Source organism: Metarhizium brunneum, chromosome 6 (assembly GCF_013426205.1).
Source record: "Metarhizium brunneum chromosome 6, complete sequence".
NCBI lineage: Eukaryota > Fungi > Ascomycota > Sordariomycetes > Hypocreales > Clavicipitaceae > Metarhizium > Metarhizium brunneum.
This window is the reverse complement of record NC_089427.1, coordinates 2,647,723-2,669,360: the sequence shown is the minus strand read 5'-3', so window position 1 is coordinate 2,669,360 and position 21,638 is coordinate 2,647,723. Positions and strand designations below refer to the sequence as shown.

General features: G+C 51.0%; 6 protein-coding genes across 6 annotated transcripts; 1 reads left to right on the top strand and 5 right to left on the bottom strand.

The window, feature by feature from the left end:
- Nucleotides 1–895: 895 nt before the first annotated feature.
- On the bottom strand, nucleotides 896–1,703 carry G6M90_00g101430 (uncharacterized protein; the record flags this gene model as incomplete). Its single annotated transcript, XM_014690718.1, has 3 exons — nucleotides 896–1,020; nucleotides 1,085–1,447; nucleotides 1,508–1,703. The coding sequence occupies 3 exons, from the start codon at nucleotides 1,701–1,703 to the stop codon at nucleotides 896–898; spliced, it is 684 nt and encodes a 227-aa protein (XP_014546204.1).
- Nucleotides 1,704–4,944: 3,241 nt separating this feature from the next.
- Nucleotides 4,945–6,605, bottom strand: G6M90_00g101420 (uncharacterized protein; the record flags this gene model as incomplete). The annotated part of the gene is made up of 3 exons (XM_014690719.2): nucleotides 4,945–6,235; nucleotides 6,304–6,380; nucleotides 6,456–6,605. The coding sequence occupies 3 exons, from the start codon at nucleotides 6,603–6,605 to the stop codon at nucleotides 4,945–4,947; spliced, it is 1,518 nt and encodes a 505-aa protein (XP_014546205.2).
- Nucleotides 6,606–6,927: 322 nt separating this feature from the next.
- G6M90_00g101410 (uncharacterized protein) lies at nucleotides 6,928–7,266 on the bottom strand (the record flags this gene model as incomplete). Its single annotated transcript, XM_066131590.1, has 1 exon — nucleotides 6,928–7,266. One exon carries the CDS (start codon nucleotides 7,264–7,266, stop codon nucleotides 6,928–6,930), a length of 339 nt encoding a protein of 112 aa, XP_065987625.1.
- Nucleotides 7,267–10,778: 3,512 nt separating this feature from the next.
- Nucleotides 10,779–11,537, top strand: GIG1_1 (N-acetylglucosamine-induced protein 1; the record flags this gene model as incomplete). Its single annotated transcript, XM_014690720.1, has 2 exons — nucleotides 10,779–11,306; nucleotides 11,394–11,537. 2 exons carry the CDS (start codon nucleotides 10,779–10,781, stop codon nucleotides 11,535–11,537), a joined length of 672 nt encoding a protein of 223 aa, XP_014546206.1.
- Nucleotides 11,538–11,882: 345 nt separating this feature from the next.
- On the bottom strand, nucleotides 11,883–12,881 carry G6M90_00g101390 (uncharacterized protein; the record flags this gene model as incomplete). The annotated part of the gene is made up of 2 exons (XM_014690721.1): nucleotides 11,883–12,113; nucleotides 12,201–12,881. 2 exons carry the CDS (start codon nucleotides 12,879–12,881, stop codon nucleotides 11,883–11,885), a joined length of 912 nt encoding a protein of 303 aa, XP_014546207.1.
- Nucleotides 12,882–16,351: 3,470 nt separating this feature from the next.
- Nucleotides 16,352–16,672, bottom strand: G6M90_00g101380 (uncharacterized protein; the record flags this gene model as incomplete). The annotated part of the gene is made up of 1 exon (XM_014690722.1): nucleotides 16,352–16,672. The coding sequence occupies one exon, from the start codon at nucleotides 16,670–16,672 to the stop codon at nucleotides 16,352–16,354; it is 321 nt and encodes a 106-aa protein (XP_014546208.1).
- Between the last annotated feature and the right edge of the window lie 4,966 nt (nucleotides 16,673–21,638).

The window sequence follows — 21,638 nt, the reverse complement described above, 5'->3', positions numbered from 1 at the left end:
TCGCATTCGAGCTTCATTTAATGCCTGTACCAAGACATGTTTGCGATACTTTGTTTCAATTTGGATTACAACGATTACGTTTGGCCATAGTACTGTTTAGTGTAATTCATATTCCTCCTTTTCGTCATTGTCAGCCGTCCCTTTGCGGCGTGGCAACTCCACGTCAGGCATGATGTGCTTCATGAATACGTCACACCAATCACGGGAGGATGCATCACCGCCCAACACGCAACCATGTAAAGTTGCACGTTTTACCCCAAGGGATCGTGTAGCATACACCAGGGTACCATGTTCATGCAGATGTCATAATGTGGAGTGAAACGTCAGCCAGTTGACGACATGCAAAAAGAATAGGGGAGTACGCGCCGTTAGATAGTATTAGACACGCTACTCCACAGTCTTTTTTTTCCCCTCCTATTTTGCCATTGATCAAGCCAGTCATGCTCTACGTGGCACGGGCAATCAACCAAGATTAAACTTTCCGATGGGAAGAGACCCTGGAAAAGGGACTCATCTGATCGGAGGGAGAAAAGTGGGCAGATAACTGATATCTGATGCAGTGAACAAACACTATTCTTCACCGTATGAAAGATCGGCAAGGGACAAAAATTGGCCCCAGTTTTTACAGATTTGTATTATACCATTACTGGCAATATGCATAGAACTAAGAGATACATGTAGTGAGGCAATCATAGCAGTGCAATGGCAGCAGTTGAGCGTACAACGAAAAACAGACATTGACAATTCATGCTCGATGCTCCCTCTCGCTCTCAAGTGAGTTACAACGCAATTACGCTGACTGGGAATTATCAACTACTAAAAAAGCTTGCCGCGTCCAATTACATAACCCATCAGTTTAAAAACAAATGCCCATCTCGTTTATTCGTGAGCGAGGTTAACCGAGATAAGCGAGAGCTGCAACGGCGCCTGCAACGAAAGCCATGGGAGTGGCGCGGACACCAGCATTGGGAACAGTGGTGGTGGCGGCGGTGGTAGATCTGGTGGAAGTAGATGAATGGGCTGCGTAGAAGGTGGTTAGTGGATAATTCGTCGTCTGATTTTAGATTAGGAGTGTTTTGCTCACAAGTTGCGGAAGAAGGGGCCGAAGTGGTGGAAGAGCCGCTGGCCGCGGTGGCAGAGCTGGTGACGGTAGAAATGGTGGTGGTGCTCGCGGTTCTGCTCTCAGTAGAGCTCTCCGTGCTGCTCGCAGTGATGCTGACAGTGGAAGATGCCTCGGTAGAGGAAGCAGTAGCGGTAGCGGAGTCGGTCGAGGAGCCAGTCGTGCTGGCGGCAGAAGGCGTGACGGTAGCTGTAGCTCCAGTACCGAGGAAGGAGAACTGTTGAGAATAGTTGTACTCCTTGTTGGCGTTGTTGGTGATCTTGAAGGCATAGGTGCCAGAAACAACGCCCTCGGGGACCCAGGCGAGAGAACCGCCAGTCGCGCTAGCTACGAGGATGTTAGCATACAAGTTCAAACACATCTGCTCGGGCATGGATGCAAACTTACTGGAAATAACCTTGTAGTCCTTAAGGTTGGTATTGGGACCGTCCTGAAGAGTGATGGTGCAGCCGCCTTCACAGCCGTCGAATTTGAGATCGAATGACTGGCCCTCGATAATCTGGAAGTTGCTGTTGAGGAACTTGGGCTTTTCGGCGGCGGTGGCCAGAGCCGCCAAAGCTGAAATAACGAGAGCGTACTTCATTTTGGAAAACGGTAATCTGCGAATGATTGTGAAGTGTGCAAACTGTCAAACAAAACGCTAGTCAGCAAGAATATCTTTGCATCAATGTCATCGGCCCCTGTCTTGATTTATTCGTAGCAGACGAGTCAAACGCAAGCCAGCTTTAAATGTTGCCTAAGGTCGATTGGCCGCAGAAATACGAGCACTTGGAGCTGCCGGCTAGCTCGCCTAGACCAAGTGGCAAGAGCAACTACGCAGCTGCCTTTACCCAAGCTAGGGTGTGGTTCTAAAACCGTGCGAGACCAATGTAGGCTAAGCTGAAGACACGAGTTTAAAACTCTGCTGGGCTCAGAAAGAACGAGTGTCGACGGTTCTGGCTCCGATCCGACTGAACATCCAGTAAACGACGATGGTTGGAATATCGGACGCCACAGGACACCACCCCAAAATAGCACTTGCAAATAATGGCCGATGGTTCAGCAGAAAGAGCCGGTGGTGTGCGGGTATTTCGTGTTTAGACGATGGTTCATCGGTGACGGGCAAAAAAAGAAGGTAACGTCAAACGAGGGAAAGGACCGATGTCAAGACTTACAGATAAACGAGTGAGTGCTCAGAGTGGACGTGGCCAAACGATGGTACAAGCTGACGAAGCAGTATTACAAAATATACGATCGAAGAGAGTAAAGGGGGGACAGAATTCTGTTAAGACGATGAGGCGCACCCCGGATTCAAATAGATTTCACAGCTCAACCAAGCAGGACTTGAGCCGACGTCCCCATGCATCATGGACAAGACGGCAAATTTCATTCACCCCATGCTCAAGTGGGCTGCCATGCCCCCGTCATGTGGTGGTCTGTGGTCTTCAACTCATCACATTCCAGGTCCAGGAACCACTCACAGCTGACAAGCCTCTTGGCCTAGCTCGGAACCTTCTCCTTAGGATGCAAAGCCGATGGGCGGCGCTTGGTCGTTTGGTGGGCAATGTCCTAATTGTTGACGGGATAAACGGAGCTCGACCAAGGGCCCCTGTGGCCTAAGCTAATTTTCGTTTCCACACCTCCATTTAAAAAGCCTAGAAATCCAGTCGCTGTGCCTTGGACATGGTTAGCAACTACGGTGAGGCAATGCGCTCCAATCTCTTCTCTTACTACCTGTGTACGGGTATAATAGGGAAAGACAACACGTAATGGTCGTTCACAACATGGGCGGAAGCACACAAGCCAGCAAGTTGCGACGAGCAGGTCAAGCTCTGTCAGCGTTTAACCTCTCATGTCTCATGCCAGGTGCAGCGAACCATGCAGCTACTACTCCTCCATGTGTGTATACATACATGAGCGAGTGCAGTATTACGGCGCAGTGTCACATTCGCTAGACCAGCATGATTCATTATTCGTCCGATACTGACCAGCCTGAAGGTGGTTCCACCTGCAGTGCGATTCCTCGCCGGACGAGTCGCGCCATCTTTGTACATAATAGACTCGACGGAGAGGAGGACAATTTCAAGGCAGCGAAGGATGATACAGAGGAACTAGTACGGAGAACTCCTTATATACAGCCTTCAAGTGGTTTAGGTACTCCGTACGCACCGATTACTCCCTTGTAGGCCTGTTGGTTGGAGTTTGCTCGAACGCATCAGGGGGGCCAGCCATTGCGGCACCTCGGTCACTCACCAAAATTTGCATCACAAAACATGGCGGCGGCCATATTTGAGGGCCCAAAATTAGGGTCAGCACTAACTCTTACGGCGCATTAAAAGTTGTCAACTCAACCACGCAGCACGCCATGCCGAATTAGGCGTCCATCTCTAGTCTTCAAGTGTTTCTGGGTGGACGGACGTTGACGCCTCAGTGTTTCATCTGTGCTTTGTCGAGCACTGGCTCCCAGTTTTGGTAAGTGACACTCCGTGCACCAGGCGCCATGTACCTGCAAAATGTGGACCGGCTTTTGCAGAACATGCGCAACATTGCACCTGCAGACTTGAAGAGTCTCCATGTCGGGGCTGGGCTCGAGCCGCGTTGCCTCCTTTCCCCGTCTTGCTGCGCCGCCCCTTTCGCAGGACTAACCATCTTGCCAGCTGATATCAACAAAGGACGGCGCCACATGAACTCTCATTACGGATTGAGCCGAGAACAATCCATCCATGTCTTATGCAAGAGCTCTCTGGGGCTGTGCCTGGTAGCGCAATTGGTCGAGAATTTCGTCCACGCGTGTCGCTCCCTCCTGTTATGCGGGCCTGTTGATGGCAAGTGGGTCCATTTTGGCGCTTCATTTGCTGCTTTTTACTCCGTACGTACGGAGTACCAGACATCTTGTTATTCCTCCCCACGGGAGTGCCGAGCATCCAAAGCTGAAGGAAGGGGCGCATCATCTTGTCGTCACAGTTCTAGTACTCCGTACTATTTCGGTCAATTGGGCCTGCTCTAGTTCAATTCTCCATTGGCGGCATCGCAAAAAGACACGGCTCTGCAAACAAGGTGAATTACAGAATTCTCCGTACTTGTACCAGTTTGCTGCCATCGGCTTTCGTCGTGCCGTCTGCCTGGGACAAGATGCCACCTCGCTTGAGCGTGTGACACGACGTCCGCAGCGCTGGCCAGATCATTGTACTACTCTGCAGGAGCGCCCGTCAAAAAGAGACCGAACAAACCACACGCTGTCCCATTGTTTCCTTACATGTATGTACATACATACATACGTAGTGTTAATACTAGTAGGTGATGTGTGTGGCGATGAACCGCGTCGGAAACGGTCTCTCTCGCCAAGAGACCAGTCCCACCTGTGACCGAGTTTTGGGGGCTATGCGCACACATTACATCTCCATTCCTCACAATGCTTCAAACTGTTCTGTACATACGGTCAACACAGTCGCGTCATCGAATCCGCAAACAAAAAACACGAATCAAGCCAGGCCTCCCGGTTACTGACAGTCATGAACATGAAAAGAAGAAAACTCCATTATTTTGAATTACACTACGTATAGCGTACGCGTTTGCGACTAAAATGCCCGGTTCCCACTCCCATCCAAAAGAAATTTTCCGTTGTCAAGTCACGTCCCTATTGTGGCCGGAAATGAGCATAATGTATGTGTAAATATTGTGTACTGTGTTGTGCCAGTTGTTTCCCTCTCACTGGCTGGTAGTCCATGCTAGAAACAGGAATAGAAAAGTACGATGCCGCTTAGGCTCGCCATAATTGCAGCCCGCCATTCTCTGCGAGACGCCCAGTTGTTGCTCCTTTGTTCCCTCTAATGCGCCCGTCTAGCTTAGTGCTCAAGCAAGCGCAAGCTACCCTGAACAACAACATTCTCGAGGATGGAACCAGGGGGGATGTCGATGGTGCTGCCTTCGGTAGCAACAATAATGACGGTTCCCTTCAAGGTAACACCACGGCCCAGGTTGACAGCGCCTGTAATGGTGAGGTGGTCCAGCTCGAGGACCTTGGGGATGGAGGGAATATGCTTCTGGAAATCAGAAACCTTCTTGAAGTCACCACCGAGCTTGATGAGGGGAGCGTCACCGAATCGAGCGGCGCTCATCTGTAGCTGGCCGTGCTTGAGGGTGTATAGATCCGACTTGACGAGCATCAGGTCGGAGCAAGTCTTGACTGGCAAGAAGCGCCTGCGAGGAACATTGACGCCGTGGGCGTTGTTGAAGTGTCGGATGGCGGCACCAACAGCCGTCTCGAGTTGCAGAATGGAAATGTCAGACTCTCCTTTCTTGTCTCCAGGGATAGTCTTGCCGTTGGGGATAATCTCCATCTCCAACTCATCGTTCTCAACTACACGTTTAATAGCCTTGAGATTGAGCCAGATGTTGTTGGTGTTGAAGTACTTGAACTTTTTGATGGACTTGAACTCGTTGACGTGCTCCTTGGGGACCTGAGCGATTTCGAGCAGGCGGACGGAACCCTCGTAGTCAATAATGGTACCACCCTTGACGTCAGCCTTGGTCTTGTTGGTCAACTCCATAATGTACTCGGCCTTGGTCTCAACCATGTGCTGGAGAATGCGCAGGTCAACGACGGCTCCCAGGTTATCAACGTTGGACAGGAAAACAATCTCGATGCCGCGCTCAAGCAACTTCTCGAGAATGCCAGAGTTGTACAGAGACTCGAAAACGTCACCGTGGCCGGGAGGGTACCACTCGGAGATGGGAGAGTTGAATTCCTTGGGGACTGGCAATAGCGAGTCCTTGTAAATTCGGGGGTATCGGGACTGATTAAAGGTGAGAATATCGACATTGTGGCCCTCGTACTTCTTGATGATGGCGGCAGTATCATCGTTGGTGTTGAATGAGTTCATGAGGATGAAGGGAACGTTGACACCGTAGGTACGGTTCAAGAACTCGATTTGGCGCACGGAAAGATCGAGGAAGGACATGCCGTCACGGACCTCAATGACGGACTTGGGGCCGACACAGCCCATAGAGGTACCCAGGCCACCATTGAGTTTCAAGACAGCGAGCTTGCTAAGAAAATTGACAGACTCTGAGTTTGCAAGATCCTCGTAGTCAACGACCTGGCCCTGAGCCGGGGGCGCGATGCGATCCCAGTCACTAGCACGGATTTGTCAGTTTACCGTCTCCTTGTTACCTCTTGATTCAGCCCAGAGGCAAAAACATACACGGCATTGCCCTTGGCCTTGTCGTTCAAGTAGCGGCGGAAAAGAGCAAAGAAGTTGTCCATTTCAGTCTCGAACAGCTAAACGTGGCAGTGGTGGTCAGTCCGTCGCTCTGTCTATCTGCAGCGTTACATGTGAGCAGGTATAGTGATTACCTTCTTGTCATTAGGGTCCTCGACGGTCTCAGCGAGGTTGGTGAGGGCATTGCGCATCTGAGCAGCGGCAACATTGGTAGAGGTGTTTTCGAAAGCCTGTGGCAACTCAGTTAGCTGGTTTCCGCCAAATTGGGACAGCATGTGAGCCATGGTCGGAGAAAGGTCGTAGAGGCCGTTCGTAGGAAGGTGGGCGCGGATATGGAAAAAAGATCGAGGGCTCAGAAATCCAGCTGGAAGGATAAAAGAACTTGCGTCAAGGTCGGGGCATCCGAATGAAAAAGTGAACTGGTTCTGCAAGGATCATGGACAGTCCAATACTGCCATTGCTTCTGTCGAGGCACAGCGACAACGAGATGAACTTGGCGGCCCATGGGACCCTCCAAGCTACTGAATCAAACAGGCTCCTGAGAGCTGCAGGTCCAGCCATGGCCACACAGCTGTGTTGTGATGGGACAAACAAGCTCGAACAATCTCATGGGACAGCAGCTGGGAGCTCCCATGAGACAACGGCAGTGAATGCGATGTGTTGCGTTGCGTTGCGTCTCCGCAGCACGAGAACAATCGACCCGATTAAGAGGAGCAGATGGATAGTCGCAAACGCAAAGACGCAGGAGCCAGGATAGCGAGCGGTACACGGGGAGTGTTCGAGATAGAAAGGGCATCGCAAGCTGAAGAGTGCTGAAAAGAAGCCTTTACTAACCATGTGGCTACGGGTCTTGCCATGATGACGTCTCTCGAAGCCATTGTCGTCGCCGCTGGCCGCATCAGGCTTCAGGTGCGAGGGTAAAGCGCTCTTTACTACGCCAGCCATTTTGTACGTATAGTTCTCGTGCTTCGGGGTATCAGGTGTGGCTCGAGGTCACTCGTAGAGTTTGGGGGAGGAAGCTGTCAAACCGACTCTTTTCACAGCAATTCGGTTGGAGAGTGAATGGGAGGTTTAGGAGTAATGAAGGACGATGAAGGTTGGAAATGTCGACAATAAGTGATGCCAGGGAAGGCGGGGCAGGGGGAGGTGGGGGGGAGGAGCTAGGTCACTTATTTAAAGAACTTGAAGATTGGAGCTCCAGTCTCGACTCTGGTCGGGCCTGGATAGTATTGAAAGTACCAAGTGAGCAGTGAGCTTCAGCTGGCCCCTACTTGGCGCTCTTTACGGAGTACTCGGTACGCATTGCTGGTGCAGAATCAACCAAACAGTCAGTACCGAGTACACAGTACTCACTGCTGGTCAACAATTGTGGTTCCCTCCCTACCCCCCCGGTTGCCTGCCAGCATCTCAGCGTTGGAGGTATCCACTAACAGACTTTTTGTGGGGAGGCGGCGGCAGCAACGACTGGGAACCGGGAACTGGCGACAGCGTCCAGGCCTCCAAGTTGCTCCCAGACTGCGGGAGCAGTGCTGAAGCAGTGCTGGAGGAGCACCGGGGACCAATAGACCAGACGGCACTGGGTACTTAAGTATTTACTCCAGCGTGGCATGTACATTCGTTTTGGAGCATCCATCGGTTTGCATGCATCAATGGGCGACGACTCTGGAGAAATCTCAGCAGCCGCAAAGAGGGGCAAAAGGTTGACGTCAGAAAGGGGAACCTAACGAGCACAATGATGTACATCCAGCACCGGATGATCGTTTCATTGTTCGAGCCAATGGCCATGGACAATGGACCCTTTACGGAGTACACCGTTGGCAATGACGAAAAGGGGCGCAATCTCTCTCCAACCTCCCACGGTTGGCATGGAGGTGGTGAGCCGTGTCCGTATTCTAACTAGAAGGGAGGGTTTATTCTAAAGGTACATGTATCCATGTACTCGAATAGTACTTGTTAACAATGGCGAGCCATGCCCATCCTGGACTGAAAACAGGTTTGCTCCATCAGGAACCCCTTGCTAATACGAGAAGAAAAAAAACTAGAAACGCAATATTAATTTATTTTCTATCGCTTTTTTTTACTCCTTCCCCGCCACATCGCAATTTTCCCAGCCATCTGACTCATTAAAGCTTCCTGGCTTTTGTTTAATCGCCCATCCCCACCACCATGGGGTCAAAAACGACATTGCAATAAAACGAATAAACGGGCCCAGGATGCGATTGATCCCGATGATACCATCTCGCAGCTCAGCCTTCTGGAGGGACCCCCCACGCCGCCCTTGGGCAAATGCTGGCCAATGGATTAATTGATGTGCTTTATCCTGGTGCATCTACGCTGTGGCTGCCCAGAGCAAGTCAGTCACTCGACGTCGTTCATCTTGGTGAAATGCGCCGCCATCGTGTTCATCGCAGTACATGTGCAAATAGCATCGTGTCGGGTCGGTATTGCAGAGTCTCTAGCTTGGTTGAATGAGTGCACACACATACATTCGCGGACTCGCCGCTGCAAGGCACGGCCAATGCTGGGCGCGCCATCTCGAACCATCGAAAGCCCAACAAATTGCAAATTCGAAGCCATCTGCCCGACTAGCTTCGGTGCAAGCTTCAAGCCATCGATGGATAGAAAAATTTTGCACAGGCACAGGCACAGGCACAGGCCCTGACTTGATCACTTTCGTCTTTCTCGCCCAACAACTCCTCCGTACGCAACTCCAAATCGCGAAGCAAGTCGTGGTGTTGTGGTCCTGGGAGCCTACTCTGCATGGTAGCGCTTCAAAACCTGATTGGACTCGTTTCCCTATCCTCACAAGTTGAGCGTCCAGGGGGAAATGAGAACAATCTAAACAGTAATGCGTACATACATCAGCCATCCAACTGCCCCAATTTTTCGACTGCGTCAATTATCACTGATCCGGTGGCGCAGCAAAATGCACACTCCGACGTTCCTGGCCGAAGAGAAATTGAAAACGAGGCTATTTTTGCTGCCGCTCGAGACGAGAATTAAATCAATAATCTCGCGTCGCCTCCCAGCCTTGCCATATCTGTCCATCATCTCAGGGGCCGAAGCGGAATAATAAAATTGGCAACCAGAGCTCCAAGGTGGCTGGCTTGGTTGCCCGGGGGGGTTACTGAGTGCTGGAGTCCTTACTAGTACATCTAAGTACATTGCAGGGCCGGCCTTTGATCAAAGTGTTGCGTCGAGGCTCGTTGTCCATTCTGCAGTGAGGCCGTGACAGACTGAATCTGCTTCCTCTCATTTTCACAAGTGTACGGAGTAGTAGTCCTACTACTACGGAGTACGTCCATCTCATCTACCGAATACTTGGTAATTCGCAGCATTTGTTGCACGTACCGACTACTTACTTTGTACAGGGTGTAGAGTACGTACTTAGTACTTAGGTACTTCAGTACTCGGTGACATTTAATTGAGGGCCACTATTAATAAGTTCTGACAGTCTCGATTCTAGAAGCCACCTCACCGGAAGCTGATCCCCGGACACGTGGGGGCTGCATTGGCCAAGTCGAAATCGCCCGGCCTGGGCCGTGTAAAAGAGCCATGAGATCCCGTCTGCAACATCAACATGCAGGCTGGTCGTGTAAATGAAATGAGCACAGATATATATTGAATTTGCAGCGAGTGCCAACGTCACGGACTCGCCAGGGGCAGGACGTTAGTCTACTCAATGCCAAGACCTGTAGGCAGACCGTCTTCTGTTCGTAGCGGAATGCGGGCATCTGTATTCTGTATGGGGTACAGTTGTTACTCTCCTGATAAAATTGATTCTGCTTTTATACATACTTCTGCATGAACACGCCAACATTCTGCCAAATGAAGCATGAACTACTGCCACTGGCCACTGGCTGGTCAGGCTTAGTCATCCTTAGTGCGGACCGAGAACGACGTTGCATCCGTCTTCTCCATTGGCCGTTCCATCAAACAACAACATGTCTCTCGTCATGTTGTTGGCATGCAGATGGTCTCATGGCTTGTCCAAAAAGAGGCATCTTTGCCCATCACCAAGCGCTCGTTGTCGGGCCATGACTCGGTCGGGCATCTTTTGTTCACAGTCCAGCGATGCGTAATCGCGGCATCGACGTCGCTTCATGTGAAGTTTTCGGCCAGTTGCTTCTCTCCCCAAGGGCTAGGCATAAATGACTCCAGACCGCATCTCTTTTGCTCTCTGCAGTTTATCCTAGCCTTATTTTCATCTCATTGCCCCCTTGATCAGCACAGCAATCTCGGCCGGTATTTGCGGAAACGATCAGCATTAACGTCGTTGCATATATCCGCATAACCAGGGCGGGCATCCGTATCCACTCGGACCGACGTCCTCCCTTCACAGCACAGTCTTCTCCGTACATACAGTTGTGACAACTTGCCTCGACACTCAACTCTTCATCCTTTTTGCCTCGAGATCTATCCCATACCAGCCCGTCCAGACAGACAGTCTCATCGCCATGGGTTCTCTCCATGTCATGCCCTTTTGGCAGGTCAACTGTCCTCCTCATGAGTTGACTGCTGAGTGCCCCCCATTTCTCGCCCTTCTCAACGAAAAGGACCGCCGTATTGTTGGTATGCCAGATTCCGCCTTTAAGCTCCTCACATGGGAGCAGGTCTGCGGGATTGTTCGAGAGAACCGTCTCGAGGCCTTCCAGAGAACGCCCTCGGATCTAAGACGCTACAAGGCTTTCACTTTCAGACTGGCCAAGCAACACGGCAGCGTTGCTAGCTTCATTCTGCAAGAACGATTGCGGTGGCAGGCTCCTATCCAGTCACGAGGGTACCCTTTTCAGTACGCAGAAGACGTAAAGATTCTGTGGAACGACTGGCCCTACGGATTGGACAAGCGAGTCGTCCATCTTGTTGTGTGGACCAAATTTGAGCTTGAGGCCAATCAAACCAGTGGTGACTTGACCGACAAGGCGAAAGCAGAGGTTGACGCGTTTGTGACCAGGACATTCCGAACACGGGTCCCAGCAGAGAACGTACGTATCAAGGTCGAGCAAACCAAACCCCGCTCAGGCGTCTGCAGATAACGCTCCTGGGTGCTAACTCCCCCCTTCCTTTGACAGGTTGTGTGGTTCAGGAATTGGGCTGCGCTCAAGTCCATTCACGCTGTGGAACACTTCCACGTCATGATGTATGATCCTGACCCTGAGTTTGTCCGCGAGGTAACCAATGGCGACGTGGCCCTCTCTGCAAAGGCCGATTTGTAAAATGGCAAAGAGCCTATCAAAAAAAAAAAGCCGGTTGCCGCTCTTTTTGTTTGTCCTTTGGAGGCGTTTAACGGGCACAGCAGGATTTATTATAACCCGTAGAGCGATGTTTGATAACATTTGGACTGGAAGGCGTTCTAGAGACCTAGGCTATTTATTACCCTAGAACAAGCGAAATATATAGATACCCACGGCATTAGAAGACATGTTTAGACTGTGCATAGGTTAGGCATATGCATGTGCTGCTACGACGGTGTCGTCATCCAGGCCATGTAAATCAGTTTTTAATTTTCTATGTCTGTTTTTTTTATAATCTTTTACTTACTTTACTCACACACCATACTTTCACCGCGGAACCACGTCCTCCCCGGGAACGACGTCGTTTGTATTTATGCGCAACTCCACACACGGAGCATCCGCAAACACCACAGCAATGGGCTTCTCAACCGCAATCCCGAGCTGCCAACCCTCCCCATCCGCCGGCGGCGTGTGATTCCGAACCAAGTGCGTCGTGATACGCAGAGCCATATCCGCCAGCAGGGCCTCGATTGTCTCAAAGGACGAGTCTGTCATGGCCTTGGGCCCCCAAAAACAAGTCAGCTAGCAGAACCGGCTTCGCGGGTAGAAAAACGAATCACAGGGGGGGTTGTCCTCCCGACATACCTTGGCTATCACGTCTTCCAGGGCGCAGTAGCAATCGCGGGCCTCGTCAAACCGGTCCACCTCGACGTTGGCCACGACGCCCTGCTTGGCGCGCCTCTCGTTGGCATTCACCCCGATGAGGATGGGGATGCGCAAGTCGCACAGCGCCAGCTTGATGCCGCGCGCCGTCATGGCCCCGCGGGCAAACGCCGCCGTGGCCGTCAGGCACACGCCGGCCCCTTGCAGCGTGGCCTTTGGCAGGCGAAGCCCGACCTGGAGGCTCTTCACGGACGCGAGCTTCAGGAACGGCGGGCCCTGGGCGGGCGAGGCGGGCTGCTGGCCGGACGTGTCGACGCCCGTGAGGTCGGTCCATATGGTGTCGAGGATGGCTGGCAGCGTGAGCTGGCGGCCGCTGCTGGTGCCCTGGGCGCCGCCGAGGCGTGCGAGCGTCGCGAGGACGGCCTTGCTCAGGAGGCCGTAGTGCACTGTGTCGGAGGCGAGGGCGTCCGACGTCGACGTTGGCCCGAAGGACTGGGCCATGCCGACGGCGACGGATACGGAGATGGGCTGGGGGCGGTCTTGTCGCCCCCAGGCGTCGCTGGGGCCTTGGATGGTGGATTGGATGTTTTGGACGCGGACTGTGGCGGGCGGTTCGCCCGTGGCGAGGAGCAGAGAGTGCGAGGTTCTGATGGGTATTGACATGGTGGTGAGGGAACGAGTGTTGTCGTTTCTTGTGAGTTGGGAGTTGGGGGTTGTTGATGCAGATTGTTGGCGACGCAGGAGGAATGGGACGTTTGATATGATGTTGTGAGTTACGAATTCATCTTTTTATCTTTTTTTTTGTGAGCCGGCGTGGAGCGGTGACGAGGCTTTTGAAGTTCTTGTGATGAGTGAGAAGGGAGTCATAATTCCATGTTTGCTAGTGGGGCATTTTGTGACGTTGCCAATACACACGGATTCGTCCAATGTACAGAATCCAAGGGAACTGGCCTTGATTATGCCACGGATTGAGTGTTGGCACTGGATTCTATTTTCTTCCAATTATGCCTGCTGCGTTGGCCATTTTATGTCGGAAAGGTGTACGGTTGGAGATGACTAGTCGTACGTAAAACAACATACCCTATAGCACATGTTTGGCCGCAAAGGCATGTCGGAGGAAATTGGAAAACGGAGACTTATTATCTCCAGAATACACAGATGCTGTATGCGACGTGGAGGGATTTGGTCAGACATACATTTATAATATACTGCGGCTGGTGGTGTGTAAATAGTGGTGAAAAGTGAAGGGCACTCGGTTTTGTAGGGAGGAGGAATGGTACGATTGGTTTGAGAAAGTTACTACTACTGTATTATAGAATGTCTTGATGCATACGGCATACGTGGACAAGTTCATCCGCCAAAGCCAACGACTGCAGGTCGCATTGCCATGTCGTGATAACCCAAGTTGCGTCAATACCTAAGGTCATTAAGCCGCGTAACTACTCTGTTAATTAGTATATAAAGGGCCAACATTCAAGACACCTGCCTGTCTCTCCTTGAAAGAAGAGGAAGCACCGGCAGTGGTAGTCTGCTTCGCCGGAGTCAAGGAGGCTCGACTGGTGTTGGAGCCCGGACAGAATAAGGGCCGGGTAAGAGCAGCAGAGATAGAGGAACACCATCTACCATAATAACGACGCGCTCTATCAAAAATAGGTTAGCAAGAAGGTCAGATTTATCGCAGAAATCTACACTCACCCCATTAATTGGACCATTCGGAAAGGTCAAGTGATATTGAGTCGGTCAACCAGAAGCCGTGTCGGGAACTGCCGCGATACTGGCGGCAAACGGACGAGCCTCCATACTCAGTACTTCATCCAAACTAATGACCGAATTCTTAGCAGGAAAATCGCAAGTCAGCCAAAAATCGACCCGATTCCCGCCAGGTACTCACAGGAAGTCGATAGCTACAGGGGCGAATAGGGTATTACTTACCAGGCATGGCATCGATTTCCTCTAGATTCAATGCTGTTGCCTCGATTAAATCACCAGTTACAGGGCCATGTAACGGAACCCGCTGTATTCGCTGGTGACGAATATGACCATCGTAAACCGACGCTGGAACATTATCTATACTAACTATAGGGTTAGCCATTTAACGTATTATGACTAGCAAAAAGAATAGTACTCACGCCACTCTGATATGGTGCCTCACACGTAACTGTGTAGGCTTTGATATGCTTTGTGATTTGCGTAACTTGATAGGGTAATGCATATTAGTATATATTAGTATACAGCCCAATACTATGTTATCAGATTTTACGCTTGCACGATACTCGTATCATGCTTGTAATTTCACTTGACTAATGATCGTTACAATTCACACCTTAATATATTGATATATATTAGTATATATTTAGTAGAAAAAGTAAAGCCCGCCCAGCAATTCACGTCAGAAACTCGTATCACGACAAAACCAGAACTGCTACAACCAGGCAAACACAATAGCAACTCGCCTCGGCATAAAATTAAACACTCTCTGCAGCCCGACCCTGAAACACCCCGTTCTGCTAGCTACACGTCCATCAACGTCAGGACAGCGGAGCGCCGGCCGTAACGTCGCAACGCCGACGGAACGGGCCCAGGTCGTGATCGGCACGGCTGCAACATGGTGCTCCGTGTGATTTGCGCAACTCGGCACGGCGGTTTGATGATGATGTTCTCGAGCGATGCGCACGTGGTTCATGCCATCCGCAGGACAGACTAGGTTCCCGCTTGTCAGATACTTCGCGATGCAAGGATGCCGGATATGAAAGTTGCTGCCGTTATGCGCTCCTCCAACTCGCGCGGCACCAGCCCAAATCCTGCACAAGAGCAATAACAGTTGAAGCAGACGCACCATGATCCCATTCCCGAGCCAAACGTTTCCCAAACCACCCCCTACCCATGAACCACGCCCCTGAGGCGCAAGTGGAGAAGAGTCATCCGTTGCCTCGCGTCGGGCATGATGCCCAAGTGAGCCAAGGTCGCCGTCTCTCCCACAGTGTGGCACCCTCCTTCTTTCTTCTTGCATTGGGACATGTTGCCTCTTCCAAGTCTTTTGTTTCTCGGCGCAAACAAGCAAACAAGCACAATCATGCATGGCCAACCCACCGGCACGGCCCCCTTGTCGCCCTCGACTCCGTCCCAACTCGACGGGCGATCGGCGCAAACGACAACCATGTACAATGTACGTATGTAGTTTGTAGATAATTCCGTTTGGTGCGCTTTTGAGCATCCCTGGGCAAGGTACCAAAAGGGTCCATGTGCGGTCTCTTCCGGATAAAGAAGCTCAAGATGCTATCCGCCATTCTCGAAGCCTCTTGGCCCCAAGGGCGATCGGCACAGCAAGCTAACCAGAGTCTGGTGTCTCCACACACAGGTCGATAGTCCGCGACCATGAGAAAAGCTTCCAAATTGTTGGTGACGTACCGGCCATGCGTGCCTTGACGTGAGTCCCCAGCGTAGGGACCACTGGCCATGTCGCGCTCCCGGGGTAGAATTGTACATGCTGCTATTCCAAAGAAGCTATTTTTTGCCTCGGCCACCAAGCATTGGCATGTAGCCGTCGCTCCCTCACGGAGTCACAGATCCAAAGACCCTTGTTTCGGCACGCGCAGGAGGAACTGTGTAGCCCGCGTACATGGTGCCGGGGCCTGATATCCAGACGGATCATCACAATGAACTTTTTTTCTTCTTTGCGAATCTGCAATTTCGAGCTGTTGAGACAGGGCCGCAAATGTACCAGCAACATGGAATATGCCGTGTTTTGAACCCGGCCTCTGCCCAAATGCAGATCGAAACGGAATATTCCAGTCGACCATTGACGTGAAATAAGCCACGGCGTCCAGGGCAGCAGCGGCCCTGGTCAGGTGGTTTTGAAAAGCGGCAAGAGCATCATGCTAAGCATTGCCAAACCGGCCCAAGTTGATCCGGAAATAACGCCACGCCTTGTTTAGGAAAAGAAAAAGTCACACGGTCAGCCTCCAGCTTGTAGCGTCATCATCACATGGACTCGAAATATCCACAATTGATAAACTAAAACTCTGTACTCCGTACCACGTCTACTACGTCCTTCTAGCTACGTATGTACTACTGAAGCAAGTATGGACGCTGCAACGGCAATTCCGCCATTTCCACCGTGTTCTGAAGGCTCCTCAGGAGCTCGATACAAGGCACAATGGAGCCGTTGGTGAGGTTGACGACTGTTTTCCCGGCAAAACGATGGAACCCTGTCGAGGGTCTTTGTAGATGGCGTCGTGGTCGAGCACGCAGACCATGACCGGCCCTCCACTGCGGCTGATGGCAATCTCGGCGTCTTGTTCCAATTCGGCTCCGAGTTCCATGACTTTGTCGACTTGGAGACGGTGCCTTTTTCTGTTCAAGATAGTCGTCGAATGGCCGGCCTTGTGCAATGTCTGCGCGAGAGCATTGCCCATGTTGCCGATGCCGATGAAAGTGATATGTTGGGGAGCCATTTGTCGTCGGTCGAATCTTGTGGTAGGTTTTCCGTGATATTTTTCTTCCTTTCTTTGGTATTCTTTAGTATCGTATTTTAAAGTCTGTGATTTTGATTGCCATCATTGCCATCATTGTCGACTTTGTCGTCTGGACTCTCCTATTTATTCTCCAATACAAGTCACGTCGAAAACCAGCTTGTGCCTCGTTTCCTTCGACTGTTCCACCGAAAAACACGTTTGCAAGCGAGTGGGCTGAGACTCTAGATGAACGATTTACAATCCTCTTGACGGCTTCGTCCTGTTCATAGCTTGGGCTAAACGCCACTAGGAAATTCACAATGTTAGAAATACAGACACCAATGAGTTACACCGTAGGAGCAACAGAGCTCCGATGTTAAACACGCAACGTCATCGCCATAACCACGGCCGATATCAAAGTCCGCACTGCGGAGTCATTACACTTGCTGCAGTCGAGAGCCAACACGGCCTGATGCTTACAACTCCGAGGCTGCAAACCGCAAGCTATTCTATACGAGAGGTACGACTGGACGTTTCCGCATAGTTTGGACATTCTATGGATGCAGCGACACAAAAGGGTGGACTTATTGGGGGCGTACCCTCCTCCAGCAGCGACTACAACGAGCTTGGCCTTGGTGTGACTGCGGCATAAGTTTGAGTTATCCTCCAGCAGTTCGTGAGAGGCCGAATTAAGCTTTTTCCTACGGGGCGAACTGCCACACTAGCTTCGAAAGAACAGTTTGCAAATGAAATTAGTATATACATATGCATACATATATGTAGTAATAAAGCTCAGGTGGGTCTCTGGTGTTGCCGCGTCCGACAAATTTTGTTTATTGTGAGCATATATTAGTGACGTCTACTCGATCATTTGGCCCTGTTCCTCAAGTCGAAATATACATGAGACTGCGGGCGGTCCGAGGCATTGACACCACAGTGACAAACTGTCCTTGGCAATGTTCATCCTCGTTTGCGGGTACTAGTCCATAAGACCCTACTATGAAGGCTGACAGATCTTCCCTGAACCAGGGCCAGGGCTCAAGTTCCACTCGAGTCTGAAGACTTCCGCCGTGTCCCAAACAACTGGTTCAGTGGAGAGAGCTGCATGTTCGTTACTCTGGTGGTGGATTCGCCGCCTCAACGAACGAATAGGAGGATGGGTGAGAGCGGGTGAAAGACGATTAGACATGTTGTTGTGCTAATGCGGAAATTGGCACTTTATCGATTTATAAATCGAGGTTTTGTTGAATACCTAGTCTCGTCAATGCTTTCCAAGGATGGGTACGCTTCGAAATGAAAGTCGGTATGGGGATATGATAGACGTTAGGTAAACGCTACTTTCCCGGCACCCTTGTGCTTGAACCAGGATATCATCACAGAAAAAAACAAAATGTCCTCCCCTCTTTTTGACAGAGGGGTAGGGTGACGACTGGGAAACGACAACAGAACCAGCTAGGGAAAAAAAATTAATCCTGGAAGCTTCCTGGGCACAAGCCCCCTCAGCACATGCAGAACTGAGGCATGCTTGAACCGATTGAGACGGGAAGGCTCTAGTCAGCACCAACGTGTTGACAGGCAAGGGCCTTTCACACTCCCTGCGGGTGGACTTCTTAACACCACATTGTATTAACCGGGATACTAATGGCGTGCGAGATTCCACCATCCCGTTCCGGATGGTAAGGTGAGCATTTGGTCTCCTCACAGAGTATGCGACAATCCGCACGAAATGGCCCGTTGTCGCCCCAGCTCCGCCGGAGGAACACCGAGAGGAGCATTGCCTTGAAACGCGAACCTGAGACCTGGCATCATGCGAAACAACCTGTTCGATTCTTGGTACTACTGTGTTGTGCTTCTTCACAGAGTAAAACACAACCGGAACTTCTGCTACAAAAAGCCACAAAAATGCCAGCCAAACTGGTCTAGCCAGGAAGAGAATATTGGTTAACAAGGAACCTAGCTGGGTTAGCCACTGCAGAGCATATGGGATTTGACATTCAATAGCCTTCATAATCCTTTTAGAGGCATGCGAGCAAGTCATGGCGGTGCGATTTTTGCCGCATCAGACTCACATGCTAACGCGAACAGAAAGGTCCCGAGTTAAGGTGGCCAGTGTGCAATTTAAAAAAGAGCTATTGTAATCAAGCCATGTCTAAAGGGCTATGAAGAGCGGGGAATTAATCAGATCCCTTGGTTTCTTACAGAGTACCAGGTTAGTACCTTTGTTTAGCATAGAACTTTGAATATGATTTGCAGTTTGGCGGCTCCTTTGGCGGCTACTTGATTGTCGTATCGCCATGAAGTGTTGTTGTAATATATGTTGTAAGGCTGGGTTGCATGAGTAACTGTAGTTGGGTTTCATTCGACGGATGTAATAAAGATGTAGTTACCACAAATCGACTCAAAATGTAACGGGCTTCTGGAAAAAAGTCCTGTGCCTTCTTTCAAAATTCACCTGACCCAAATGACGTTATCCAGTCTTAAAAAACCGGGGTAAACCAGGGATCGGTCACCACACTCGCGATGTATTTTTGGGGAAGGAGACTTGGACACAAGGTTTATTGAGGACAGCATGGATGTAACAAGTCGTACGCCATCTCATGAGGACTCTCCTCATGATTTGGATGTTGATGAAAGTGGAGCAGTGGCTTGCAGACCCTAGAATATTGAAATGCACAAGCCTCGCATTTTCACGCGCACCGAGGCAAATGAGCGCAAGTTTGGGGAGCGAGGAGTGTTGTAAAGCATGTGCCAGTGTCCGGCAGATCAAGCTGCCAGAGGCCAGAGGTCTCTGGACCCGGGGTGAAGAGCCGCAAGTGGTCGTGGTAAACGAGAGTCGCCACGGATGCAGCAATGGTTTGGACGAATTGACAGGTTGAACGTTCGGTTGTGGGCTGATATCTTGACTTGGCTGCAACACGAGCTCCTTGTTTCGAAATTATGGCACTTCAGACGAGTTGACAGGCGGCTTGATACTGAAACCTCTGCTGCGTAGCATGATGCCGCCTCGTCTGAAGAAGAATAGAGTCCTAGGTCAAGCGTCGATTGGGACATCCGAAACAATGTCATGGTCTCAAGTCATTGGCGAGGCCAAGTCTGGTTGCCAGAAGGAGCGCTTCCCCGGATTCATGCGTGTACAGTACGGAGCACGCACCGCGCGAAAGGACATCTCACAATTTTTTGCCGCGAGATAACATGGGTAATCATGGCATCGAACGATGCTAGCCCGCCAAGTAAGATGTGCATGGCCGAAAGCTGAATGTCCAACCAAGTAGAAGACTGTCCTCAAAGTTCCTCACGCTGTCAGAGAGCAGCTGAGCGTTGAGCCAATGGATGCTGAGCAGAACACATGCAACTATGTGGTTGTTTGTGGGGGAGAGCCAATTGCAATCGTGGCAAGGACACGAGCGTCGGTTCGAAATGACTCGAGTTACATGTGTCCGCGTGGGAGTTGGAGGACGCGAAAGAGTGATGATGAGTAAAAAATCAAATCATATTTGCAGACGGACCAAAATGAACGTCTCGGGGCGCTTGGCTCGTCGCTTCTATAGGTAGATGTTCCTTCCCAGAACCCAGCTCGCGCACCTGAGGCTCTCAATGGAGGGAAGGCACCGATACGGCCGACCAGTCAGCGTGCAACTTACGCATGCAGTTTTTGACCAGTGACAGGTTGTGCCTGGGCACCATACGCCGTGTCTTAGCCGCTGGGGCGCTCTTCAACTGGTGGCAGCTTGGAAATGCTGAACCTGACTGGACAAAACATTGAAACTACTGCCTTCTATCCCACCGCACTGGCCTATGAAGAGAGCATTGGCAGCCTTTTTGCCACTTTCTCGCAGTCCTCCACGGATCAATATCGCCGCCTCGTATATTCTGCAAATAAAGTTAAAGGAACGAAAGAACCTCCCCGCTTGGAGAGCAAGGAAACATGCCAAACTGGGTGTCCCTTGTCTTGAGGCAGCGCTGAAGGGGCTCACAATCCGATAATTGCAGTCTTTTCAAGAAACATCGACAATAGAATGGGACCTGACTGGGAGAACTAGCAGCGCCACCAAATGCAACTTTGGGTTCAGGAATGCCTTTTTCCCCATCACGGTTTGTATATGTATGTCTCTGCGAGTATGTTCTCCCACATGGGAGTGACTAGGAAACGGAGTATCGGGAACTCTGGCATACAAGGTATGTGCAGACAATGGAGTTGCTACTTAACCTTCGAGGTGGAACTCAAGCCGTATTAGTGCTGATCGGGATCTGAGATACCAAGACGACTTGATCGCGGTTATTGAACTTTGTTTCTCGCGGCCTGTTTCAACCCCATCCCAAGGCCAAAGCGCGCCCGCCAATTTCTGGCTAGGGAGTACCCGCACTGCGATGTCACAAAGAAGAAAACCAAAAAGCAAATTGTAAGGGACATCTCTCGGCCGGAAGCTGATACTACCAAACTACCAGTTGACCCTGTCTCCGCATTTGAAATTGGGACAAAGTCCCCGGAGCACAGGATAGTGCGGAGGGACACGACGCTGGGTCACCACATGCATGTCTCACAAAAATACTGCTGAACTGCACAATACACGCGTAGTACGGAGTACTCGGTAGTCTCCAGCGGCTCTTCTCACGGTCGAGCTGGTGAACACCTTAGGTACCTGCAGCTACTTTGTTCCTGCATCAGGGACGGGGCATAAGGGAGACGTTGCGGAGTGGTCGCCCGAAAAGCAATCAAGTATTGACAACGCGGGCTGCCAACCTCTTTCCAGGAAGTGGCTGGGCCAAGAAACATTGAATGGCCAAATGGTGCCGAGGAATTGGCATGTTTTGCTCCGGATAACTCCTAATTGCCCTTTGGGCGCAGCGGGGCGCATATATACTCTATCATGCATGAATTACTATCATAGCACCGCCGAGCCATGAGCGGTGATGGGCTACGGGGTACTCCGTAGACCGATTACCTACCTGCCTGATGACAACTATC